We start from the raw sequence: 12,162 nt of genomic DNA, 5'->3' as shown, positions 1-12,162 counted from the left end.
AAAAGCCGAGGGATGATTCCAATGTTGCTTTTGCATTGTAATTGCTTCACCTTCCAAAGTTTACTTTTCATGTGAAAAAGCCTTCGCGAGGCAGTGAGAGCCCATGGATGCTGTCTGTGATCCCTGCGGAGCAACCCAAAATATATAGGAGCGTAAAAATAGCCCTGCCTTGGGCAGGTAGCTCCTTATTCAGTATTAAGCGCCCTCCTCTCCAACGCAAGTGTTCATAATGCTAAATTAACTGTTCACAAGTATTTTTAAATAGGATAATGTATGCTAATTCAGAAATATTCCCTTCCAAGATGGATTATTTTTACCTCCCGAATTGCTGCACTTTTGCATCAGCAGCTGATTGTTAGGGCGCTACAATCCAGCATCTTTCAGAGCGGCTTCTAGATTCCTGGCCGTTTCCGCGGGTGGTTTCCATAGCCACTTCGGCACAGCTGGGTACCATGTGCCATAGATATGACCCGTCAGGATTTGGGTAGGAGGAAGGATGCCACCAGCACCGGCCGACGTAAGCATCATCTCTCAAGGTCAGGGCAGCATGGGAGAAAGCCACACGGTCCTGCCTGATCTGGCCCCATGGGGTTGGAGGGACTCAGGCTGCTCGTTGGCCCCTCCTGGGGGCACCTCTCTCTCTCTGCTCACCCCCAGTGAGACCATCACAGACTCTGATGGCGGCACAGACCCAAGGCCCACTGCCACGCTGAAGCGTGGTCATCTAAATGGAGTACATTTTAGGAGACCCTGTCGCCACACCCTCCCTCTCCCTTCAGTCCTTCACAGGGACGACGCCCCCACTTGCCCCTCACCCAGGGGAAAATGGGTCAGGTCTCTACAGCCATGGCTCCCCAGCCCCTTCTCCGGCACGGGTGCCTGCCTTAGGACTAAACTGTTCATGAAGGAAGGGAAGGGGAGAGAAGAGAAAGACGAATGGAGCTTTACCTTTTCTGCAAATTTGTGCTTCCATAAATTTATCCTAAGAAGGAATCAGCGAGGGGTGCCTGGGTGGCTCCGTCGGTGAAACGTCCGGCCTCAGCTCAGGTCATGATCTCAGGGTTCGTGGGTTCGAGTCCCTCGAGCCCCTCGTTGGGCTCTGTGCTGACAGCTCGGAGCCTGGAGCCCGCTTCGGATTCTGTGTCTCCCTCTCTCTCCGCCCGCCCCCCCCCCCCCCACGCTCTCTCTCTCAAAACATAAATAAGAATTAAACAAAAATAAAATTAAAACCAGAAGGAATCAGTGCCACCCGCGTGGTCTGTGATGAGGAACACGTCTACCGGGTAAGATACTGGTGATGGGGGCGGGGTGCCCGGAGGCAAGATGGTCCCGCTGCTGCTTTAGGCTGCTGACTCCACCTGAAGGCCGATCAAAGCCAAGGAGGGAAAGCTATGGCGTCTCCCAAAGACCCTGTCCTGTAAGTGCAGCTGAGGGTTGTGAGGACACCCCGGATGAGGGGATGTCGAACACGCGGCACCTTGATGGGCCGGTCCCCCGGGGATACGGGACCCACGCTCCCTGGAGCGCTTATCGTCCCTGATATGCCCAGGCCGTCACAGCCCAGGATGGGCTCTGCGGACAAGTCCCCTCAAACACACTGCGGCCTTGGCTGACACCATCCACACTGGCTTCCATCAGCCCCGCTCCCCACGCCCCGTCATACTCCCGCCCGGTCCCCCATTCTTCACCACCGTCCCCGGGCTCCACTCACAGAGTACGACACGGAGGCTGTGTGGGTCCCCCAGCCCTTGACACTGGCCGGGGTGCACGGATGAAGCCCAGTGTGTTCACGTGGCCTGGAAGCACTGGCCGTCGCCATCCTGGTGTCGCCCAGCTCCCCGGCCTCCCTCCCTGCTCCTCCACGCTGGCCCCAGCCTGCTGGTCTTCTGGAAGTTCCTTCCGCGTACAGGGTCTCCCCTCTCAAGACTGGGAGGTTGCACCTGCCGTTTCTTCTACCGGAACGCTCTCCCTTCACGGAACCCTCCTGGGCTGCTCAATTCCACACATTCCACCGCCCCCCCCCCCCCAAGTCTGCTCTGCGGTGCCCGGTGCTCACCTGTCACCTTTGAAGCCTACTTTGCCACTGGCTCGTCCATTCCCTCAGCCGACTCGGGGATCCCGGAGGACAGGACTGGGTCTGTCAAAGCACCCGGCACGTAGCTGTAGACACCCTCCAAATGTTTTATAAAAGGGCACCCCCAGGTAAGAGAAGGGATAAAGAGCACGTGAAGCCCGGCACTGCCCCATACGGGAAATAAACACCAGCGGCAACAGGTGGGTAGTTGGCAAGAGGTGACCAAAACGACAGGAAACCAGGGAGGTGCGGAAGTGCTTCCCCGATGCAGGACAGGGGAGTGGGACCCCTTCCCCAGGGCAGGGAGGGCACCGTGATTGCTGGAGGACTCCGCTCGGGGACATACTGCAGGGAGGCAGACGTGGCCAAGGCAGTGAAGACAAGGGCAGAGGAAGTGGTGAAGCTGTGGGAAGCCGTTCCCAGAACCGGCCACCTCCAGAGCCGATCCGTCCAGGGTCCGGCAGGACTGGCGGCCGGGAGCTCAGGAGAGGCCGAGACTCAGGGGGAACCAAGGTGTGTGACTGGGCGGGCACTGCCGCCTGACCTTCCCACACCAGCTGAGCGGAGGAGACCAGCTTTGTTCAGAGTTTCAATGGAGAACCTTGGCCACGAAAAGTAGCCTCCCACAAATGGAACAGCCCCGGAGAATGAAAGACGGCCAAGGTGGGGGTCTGAGAGGGGAGACAGACAGACACAGAGACAGAGACTTAGAAGGAGAGAGGGTGCCTAGCCAGCCCCAGTGCCAGACCCGTGAAGGCAGCCATTCAGACATTCCAGCCCCAGGAGACAAAGGACAGTATAAGTAGTTCGTATTATTATCATTTGACCGACGAAGAGACTGGTTTTTTTATGTTTATTTTGAAAGAGAAAGAGAGAGCATGAGCGGGGTGGGGCAGAGAGAGAGAGAGAGGGAAGGAGACAGAATCCCAAGCAGGCTCCACACTGTCAGGGCAGAGCCCGATGTGGGGCTCGATCTCACAAACTGTGAGATCATGATCTCACAAACTGTGAGATCATGACCTGAGCTGAAATCGAGAGCTGGACACTTAACCGACTCAGCCACCCAGGCGCCCTTGATGAACAGTCTTAACTGGAGAGGCCAAGAGGAATGTCTGGGGTCTCTAGACTCCGGGCATCTGTCCAGGTGTCTCTACTCTAAAGCCCCCTCGGTCAAAATACCACTTTTCTAGAGAAAGTTTGCTGTGCCCACTGCTTCTCTTTTGCGAGAATAGTTTTGTTTTGAATATCTCATTATAATCTTGTATCACGGTTCTTCACGGAAACTGAACCAACAGGAGACAGGTATGCACGGAGATTGAGAGATTTATTTAAAGGAAGGGACGCATGTGATTCTGGGGGGCTGGCAAGTCCAAAATTCGTAGCACAGGCTGGAAACGCAGGCAAGGTTCCCATACTCTGGTCTTGAGGCTGAATTTCTTCTCCAGGAAACCACAATTCTTGTTTTCAAGGGCTTCAACTGACTGGACAAAGCCCACTCATGTGATTCAGGGTGATTTTCTTTAAGTCAACTGACTGTTGGGTGTTAACCACGCCCACCAAATATCTTTAAAGCAATAGCTAGATTAGTGTTTGATTAACTGGATGCTACAGCCTGGCCAGGTTGACACCAGATGAATGATCACAAGTCTTTGCTTGGGGTGGAACTAACCCCGTGGTACCAGCAGAAAGAGCTTTGTACACCACACCCCATGCAGTCCCTGCTCCCGTCAGGCCCGCGCAGCTGCCTTTAGGCCGTCACAGGACCCGGATGGAGTAGCGACTTCTTTGTGTTGGAGGGAGACAAACAAGGAACCCCAGTTTGGGTTTACTTGGGGGCAAAGGGCTACCGGTTCTCAGGTTCCCTGTTAGGTTTTTCTGAGGCATCACCCACCGAACAGCAGATGTTTAACAAATTCAGAAAAGGCAGATGGGAAAAAAAAAAACAACCTTTTAATAAAGATTTGAGGAAAAGACATATTAAACTGGGTAGTCAAAAATAAAATAAAGTTAAGTAGGGTTAACTAAAGCTGGATTTGCAATAGACTGGAAAGCACTTTGGAAGGCAGAAGAGTAAAACCAAAGTGTAGCTGAATGTGTGGGAGCTAAATTTGGCTTTGAGCTTCCTGGCACCCAAAGCAAAAATAGAACAGAAGATCCTCACCATTCCTGTTTTAGAGCATGCATTCCCCACGAGGCAATATCACCCTTTAGGGGGTGAAAATCGGTGGTGAGGGGACAAAAAAAAATCTTACTTTGTTCACGTAAAAAGCATAGATACAAACAGCATACATAAATACATACACAGCATATCTGTACTGTTAAAATTTCTTGATGGGGAGGGGCGCCTGGGTGGCGCAGTCGGTTAAGCGTCCGACTTCAGCCAGGTCACGATCTCGCGGTCCGTGAGTTCGAGCCCCGCGTCGGGCTCTGGGCTGATGGCTCAGAGCCTGGAGCCTGTTTCCAATTCTGTGTCTCCCTCTCTCTCTGCCCCTCCCCTGTTCATGCTCTGTCTCTCTCTGTCCCAAAAATAAATAAACATTGAAAAAAAAATTAAAAAAAAAATTTAAAAAAAAAAAAAAAATTTCTTGATGGGGAAATGATTAACATTTCTTGATGGGGGAACCTAAAAAGCTTCCTTGGAAGGCAATGAGGAAAGAAAGGTTCAGGAACGTTTTTTTCTGAGAAAAGAAAATATATCGTTGCATCTGTATGAGCAAGCTGTCCCCCCAGACCTCCCTCCAGAGGAGTCTCTCGAGATGAGACTTGATAACACAAAAGTCAGCTCCTCAACTGTAGTTCTGCAGTCCAGCCCTTGACTTACGTGATGAAGACATTTTGTGCTACGTGTTTTCTAGCCCTGGACACCAGTGTGGGATTCACAGCAGTTGGGGGCATCCGTCAGGGGAAGGGGGCTTCCCCTGAAGTGTGGAGTCTGGGAATTATCTGGGAAGACTTTCTGGAGGAGGCTGTGCAGGGCGAGAACTAGCAACCAGATGTCATTCTAGAAGAATATTTTTTGTAGGGCCAGGAACTATTTTTACAATTTTGGGCAACAGCTTATGCATCGTGAAATGCGGGCTGTTTGACAATTCCCCACCTCGAGGGGGCTGGCCTCTCCTGTGCTCTCCTGTCCCAGGCTGGTACGCCAATACACTTATTTTAGGACCTTGGATGACATGTGGTTTCCAATATACACAACGGAGGATGAATATTTATCTCAGTTCAAGAGCAGGAATTCACAAGGACAAAAAATTCTATGTTCACATGTGTCTAACATTTTCTGGGGGTGGACTGAATACTTGGAACAAGGACAAATAAACTGGGGGGCAGTGATCAAGTGAGAGTGAAGGGTCCACTGAGGCTCTAGGGTTCTGCAGCAGATGTCTCTGAGGTCTGGTTCATGGAGCAGAGAGGCACGTCCTTGTGATTTAAACAGGGACATGTCTGGAAGGAACACAGGCAAATGTGCTTTACGTGGAAAAGAGGACCCCAGTGCCTTCTTTGTTTCTTACCTCCCAAGATCCAGACAGAGCTCTGCAGTCTGATGTTGAATGACACATCCCACTAAATAAAACCCTCTCTCAAGTTAGCAGCTGAAAGTCTACAAGGGGCAGAAATGATGTGCGGCCAGAGAGCCTGGTTGGGCTGAGGGGAGAAAGTGTCAGCAGGTGCCAGGCTCTGCTCTGCTCTGTCCCTAAGGTTGTGCAGGCACAGAGGGACACAGGTGCTGTCTACCTGGGCCCCAACTGAAGACACTCAACAGTGGTCATTAAGGAAGATGAGCACATATATCAATGTGGGTCACAAAGCTCTTTAAGAAAGAAGGAGAGGGGCGCCTGGGCGGCTCAGTCAGTTGCGCGTCCGACTTCGGCTCAGGTCATGATCTCACAGCTCGTGGGTTCGAGCCCCGCATCGGGCTCTGTGCCGACAGCTCGGAGCCTGGAGCCTGCTTTGGATTCTGTCTCTCTCTCTCTCTCTCTCTCTCTCTCTCTCTGCTCCTCCCCGCCTCGCACTCTCTCTCTCAAAAATAAATAAACATTAAAAAATATTTTAAAAAGAAAAAAAAAACAATGGCGTTTATATACATATATTTTTTTACATCAAGGGATAAAAACATAGTATTCAGACACTGTGAGTCTTTTTTAAATGGCATTTTATTTTTTTTGTTGTCAATGAATAACTTTTGAGCCTACTAGAAGAGTATTATGATTATAGTGGATAAAAAAATATAGATGACAGAATAAAAATATTAGGTTATACAAAGTTAGTTGGGTTTGTTTGTTTGTTTGTTTTTCTTAATCATTGTCCACCAACATTTTCAGGACTTTGGAGCTTAGGAAAAAAAAAAAAATCAACAAAGCTTAATTTGTGTATTTTTTTTTCACTTTCAGCAGTTAAAAATTAAGAACACATATAGAGATTCATTTGCGATGCCTATGACAATAAACGGAAGGACCAAAAACATTAAAACTTACGTTCTAAGAACCATCGTATATACAAACTTCTGTACAGAATGACGACAGAAAGAATTCACCCGGTTAAAGCCATCTCTGTGCTATAGGCATTCTTTTTTTAAAAAAGAAAGACAACGTATCTTCCTATACTTGTATTTACTTTCCCACCTGATCCAGTATTTTTAATGGTGTTTCTACTCCATAAATTAGTAACTGTTCAGTAGCTGAGAAATATCCTATTTTAAATTATACCAAAGGAGATCAGGAAGTTCCCTGAAAGAGTTGACCTTAACTGCCTGATATAGGTTGAAGATACACTTGACCGCCAAATCACACCCGCAGGAGGAGGGTTGATAAAACACCCTTCGGGAGTAAGCTGGGGTTCGGCCTCGGGAGAAGAGTAGGACTCGGTTACTACTCGGTCTCGTGGGTGGTGGCCTAACCTCTCCTACTGCGCAAAGCCCAGGTCAGCCGAGTTCTTCGCTAATGTGTCATTTGGCACAAAGGGAGGGCTTCCGGGCAAGACTTCGGCTCTCTCGAGACAGACACAGTCAGAAGCCCCCAGTTTTGATCAACGCCACAGTACGGTCCAGACCCACATCCACCTTGCTCCCCGATGCTAACGGCCACCCACGCCATGGCTGGAAACGAACTCCTTTCCAGGACGAGCAATTGCACTACTTATCAGACATCACAGGCCTAATGAGGTAAACACCAGACGCGGGAGGAGACGCGGAGGGAGGGACGGGACGGCGGCCTGTGCTCTCCGTGCGGTCCCGCGGTCTTCACTGCACGATGCCAGAGTCCACGGACGTCTGCTTGCGCGTGGTCTTTGGGGGGGGCGGGGGTGGCGTCTTGCTGGGCAGCGGAGGCGGTGCGTGCTAGAAGACACGGAAACACGGCAGGTGCCACGTTACTCACGCTCTGGGGGCTGGGGGCTGGGGGCTGGGGGCTGGGGGCTGGGGGGTTGGGGGGCTGGGGGCTGGGGGCTGGGGGGTTGGGGGGCGGGCTGACCCGGGGCAGCGGCAGGGAGGGGAAGCGACTCCGCACCCTGGGTGGGGACGGCCCTCTCTGCGTGACCCGGGGCTGGGAGGTCTGCCGCACACGGGGCGGGGCGGCTGGGGGGCCACGGGGCCTTTCTGGCATCGCTGATTAACTAACTGCTTTTCACAAAGCGCTTCAGAAGGCCACACGGCCGCTGAGAAGGGAAACCGCTGCTCTGCGCGCCCCCCGTGTTGATCCAGGGGCCCCTGGAGATGGACTGGCTTCAGGACTGGGCGGTTTAAATGCTTAAGGGCAAAGCAGAACCAGGGCCACCCAGGCGGCCTGGTGCTGTCACAGCCGAGCGCTCCTAGACGAGGACCCGCGGGTCCCCTCTCGTGTGCCCGACGAGGCCCCTAAACCGTCCAGGGTCCACACGAGCCCTCGGAGATGCACTCCGGGGCTGGGCGAGGAGCCCTCCCTTGCTCTTGGAACTAGAAAGGCCGCATGAGAGAGGGTCGGCCGGATACCTGTGGCCGCTGCCCAAGTGACCCGTTTAAAGGCAGCTTTTCGTCTAATCTCTTGCAACACTGCAAACGGAGTGGGATGAACAACGTTAGGGGCATCTTTGAAGTCTTCGTGAGGGAACCACATTATTTACAGAATGGGGGCAGCTGTGCCTCAATAAAATAATTTACAAAAAGAAAAGGGTGGCCAGGGGCGCCTGGGTGGCTCAGTCGGTTAAGCGTCAGACTTCGGCTCGGGTCATGATCCCAAGGTTGGTGGGTTCGAACCCTGAGTCAGGCTCTGTGCTGACAGCTCGGAGCCTGGGGCCTGCTTCGGATTCCGTGTCTCCCTCTCTCTCTGTCCCTCCCCTGCTCACGCTCTGTCTCTCAAAAATAAAATAAACATTAAAAAAGAAAAAAAGAAAAAAAAAAAAGAAAGGGCAGCCGGCTGTATTTGGTCCATGGGCTGTTGTTTGCCTCTTGGGATTCCTCCGAATGAACGGATAGTTGCAAAGGTGACAGACAAACCTCCTGTCAGGGCGTGAACGATGGAGGGCAGACGTTGCCCCCTTGCTCTTGGCACCCTCGTGACCTCATGACCGCCACGGACGCCTGCCACACAGGCCATGGTCTGTAACAGGTGCTGAGCACACAAGGATGTGAATGAGCGGACACATGAACGAATGAGTGAATGAACGGATGAATACAGGAGCAGACATGTGGGGGGCAGAACGAGCCAGGATGAGATCGCAGAACGCTAGCATCTAAGGAAAGGTCAGAGTGGAGTTTGTAGCAGCCTCTCGGTGGAGGCTCACATTTAGCCCAACGTGAGGGAAGGAGTTTCAAGGACAAAACAGTGGTGCTGTAGGCTCTTCCTCGTTGCCCAAATTTCCTCCCGATTCACACACAAGTAAATACCAAGACGACCTGGGGCTTCACGTGCAGAAGAGAATAAATACGGAGAGACAGAACTCAGGGACTGGCATTGAGGCGTTACAGAAAAGTCACGTAAAATAATAGGCTTAAGTTTTCTTAAGGTTGCTAAGCACAGTTAAAAAAAAAAGCAGACGCCTATTTAAGGGACGGGATGACCGGGGTGCTTATGTACTTGTGAAAGCCACAGGGACAGGTCAGGGCGAGCCCTCGAGGGCCAGGCTGACACAGCAGGACACAAGCGAGACGCTGCAAATGCCCTTTGTGCCAAATGGGAAGACGGTGGGTTTATCAGTGTTCAGCGAAACGATAGCTCAGATTACTGCTTGTGAGAGCCATTTTCCAAGAAACGACAGCTTAAAGTGGCAACAGCCAGTATCAGGGCTGACTACGAGCCCGGGGCGGATCAATGACAGTGACAGGAGGTATCGATCACCCCCCAGGGCAGACGAGTGATCCTTATCCTACAACAGCCCGCAGGGCCGGCACGGAGGGAAGCGGCCTCGAAACGCCACCGCTTCTAACCGATGATGACACTGCTCCACGGGCACGTCACCGCACCTCTGCTGCAGGTAAATCGCACGGGAAGCAAACAGCGAAGAGACCTGGGTACTTAATCTCATTGGATCCGCCACCCGTTCAGAAAGGGAGCCGAGGTGCACACGTGTTCCCTCCCGACCCGGCAGCACGTGGCATCAGTGTGGCGTCGGTCACTCCACATGATGCAGCGACAAAACGGGGATAAAATGTGGCCCCTGAACTGATCTGTCACCACATGGATTCGGTAATGTTTCCAGGCTCAGAATTTCCAGGTCGCCGGTGTAGGGACAGACTGGGGCACAGTCCTGCTTCTCCAATGAAATAAAGACATGAAAATAAAGGTGGGATCGGTTAAGTAAGCTGTTAGGAAAACAACACCCCAGCCGGTCAATGTTCTCACTCGACCCCCTGTGCCTCCTTTCTTTCTAACTTGTAGTTAAAAGTCTGCGGAAAAGGTCAGACTCATGTTTTCGTGGTTGCAATGAACCATTCTGGCATCCTGAAAAGCCATCATAGGTAATGTGGCCACATCTCCGAGGCCAGTCCCTCCCTGTGGCATCTCTGGGGACAGGACAGAGGGCCGACCGGAAAGGCGCTGTGGCTTCTGGAGGCCAGTCATCACCTCAGCATCAAAGATGAAGCCCCACTTCTTTGTTTTTTTTTTTTTTTTTTTTTTTTTTTTTTATATAAGAGGAATAATCAAGTACGGGTACTGTAAATAAATTCCTTCTCTCTTGCGCTCTCTCACAAGAAGACAGAAAATAAACTTGCAGAGCACTCCATAAAAAAGTACCCATGAAAGAAAGGAAGAAAGAAAGAAAGAAAGAAAGAAAGAAAGAAAGAGAAAAAGAAAGAAAAAGCGGGTACATAGGATTTGTATTGATTTTTTTTTTTAATTTTTTTTTCAACGTTTTTTATTTATTTTGGGACAGAGAGAGACAGAGCATGAATGGGGGAGGGGCAGAGAGAGAGGGAGACACAGAATCGGAAACAAGCACCAGGCTCCGAGCCATCAGTCCAGAGCCTGACGCGGGGCTCGAACTCACGGACCGCGAGATCGTGACCTGGCTGAAGTCGGACGCTTAACCGACTGCGCCACCCAGGTGCCCCTGTATTGATTTTTAAGGGGGAAAATGTGAGTAGCTGTTAGGAGAAACCTGCAGTCATATTATAAACCTCACGTCTTCAGTGTTCGACGGGAGCTCTGTTGCCATGTCATGACTTTGCTGACCCGCTGCCTGTGTGCACGGGAATGTTTTACTTTTCACTCCGCAGTGATTTAAATGTGTAAAGCTATGAATAACGTGGCCGCGGAAGGGAGGAACCTGGAAACAGATCTCCTGGGGCTTCGGGGTCAGTCCACCGGTGCTCCACCGTGTGCCCGCTGACCCCCGTGTGCACGCCGACCCCCGTGTGCACGCCGACCCCCGTGGGCACGGTGAACCCCGTGTGCACGCCGAACCCCATGTGCACGCCGACTCCCGTGGGCACGCCGACCCCCGTGGGCACGGTGAACCCCGTGTGCACGCCGAACCCCGTGTGCACGCCGACCCCTGTGGGCATGCTGACCGCTGCCCGCAGCCGCCCGAGAACAAACAGAGGAGCCAGGACAGCGACCCAGGACAGGAATGGGGGCTGGCTCTCTAAGGAGTGTTTCCAGAACTGTCAACTGGTAACAGAGGGACTGGTTCAAATGGTTTTTTAAGGCTGTTGTTGGGCTCAGGGCTTCTCGAGGGCCAGGCTGGCATCCGGTGGGAGCCCAGCCCCATACAGGACCCGCTTCTTTTAAAAGTCACGTAAACCATCTCACAGAAAAGCTGCTTTCCAGAATCGAATTTGCACGACTGCACCTCAAGCAGAAGACCTCCGAGGTCACGAGCCTGGCCCGTTGACCCCGTCGGGACCTTCTCCCCCTTTCCCTTGCTCTGAGACCCACATCTGGAAGCATGTCCCTCTGCTGTGATGGATGACACAGAACCAAGATCGCATGGGCGGACTGCCCACCGCTTTGACTTCTCAAGACCACATGTGGGCTGGCCCAAAGCACGCGTGCTAATCTCAGGAAGGAGGGATTTCTATTTTGTGGAGGGAATGATTTTTTTTTTTCAACGTTTATTTATTTTTGGGACAGAGAGAGACAGAGCATGAACGGGGGAGGGGCAGAGAGAGAGGGAGACACAGAATCGGAAACAGGCTCCAGGCTCCGAGCCATCAGCCCAGAGCCCGACGCAGGGCTCGAACTCACGGATGGTGAGATCGTGACCTGGCTGAAGTCGGACGCTTAACCGACTGTGCCACCCAGGCGCCCCGGAGGGAATGATTTTAAAAACCCCCCATTTCAGGTTCCGGGCCAACTTACCCTCTGGTGAGGAGGAGGGGGCGGGGGCGTCGGCGAGCTGATCAGATCCTGGTTTTCCATCAAGTTCCCATAATCTGCCATGCTGCCCTTGAGAGGCAGGGGGGGCGGGACCTCGGCCATGTCCATCCCAGTCACGCCGGTCATGCCGTTCAGCTCCAAACCTGGAAAACCGAATCGATTTAGAATCAAACATCGTGGGGCGCCTGGGTGGCTCAGTCGGTTGAGCGTCTGACTTTGGCTCAGGTCATGATCTCGCAGTTCGTGAGTCTGAGCCCGGCATTGGGCTCTGTACTGACAGCTCAGAGCCTGGAGCTT

General features: G+C 52.4%; 1 protein-coding gene across 3 annotated transcripts in view; it reads right to left on the bottom strand.

The window, feature by feature from the left end:
- Positions 1 to 6,209: 6,209 nt before the first annotated feature.
- The window catches only part of DOCK1 (dedicator of cytokinesis 1), a 531,871-nt gene continuing 525,918 nt past the window's right edge, over positions 6,210 to 12,162 (bottom strand). For all 3 annotated transcript variants that reach the window (XM_047826036.1, XM_047826038.1, XM_047826037.1), the window contains 2 exons: positions 11,848 to 12,008; positions 6,210 to 7,409 (listed from right to left, as the gene is read on the bottom strand). In XM_047826036.1, coding sequence (XP_047681992.1) covers positions 7,314 to 7,409; positions 11,848 to 12,008 — 257 coding nt within the window. In that variant the 3' untranslated portion in view covers positions 6,210 to 7,313. The remainder of the gene's footprint in view (positions 7,410 to 11,847; positions 12,009 to 12,162) is intronic.

Source organism: Prionailurus viverrinus, chromosome D2 (genome assembly GCF_022837055.1).
Source record: "Prionailurus viverrinus isolate Anna chromosome D2, UM_Priviv_1.0, whole genome shotgun sequence".
Taxonomy (NCBI): Eukaryota; Metazoa; Chordata; class Mammalia; order Carnivora; family Felidae; genus Prionailurus; species Prionailurus viverrinus.
This window is presented reverse-complemented; position numbering and strand designations above follow the sequence as displayed.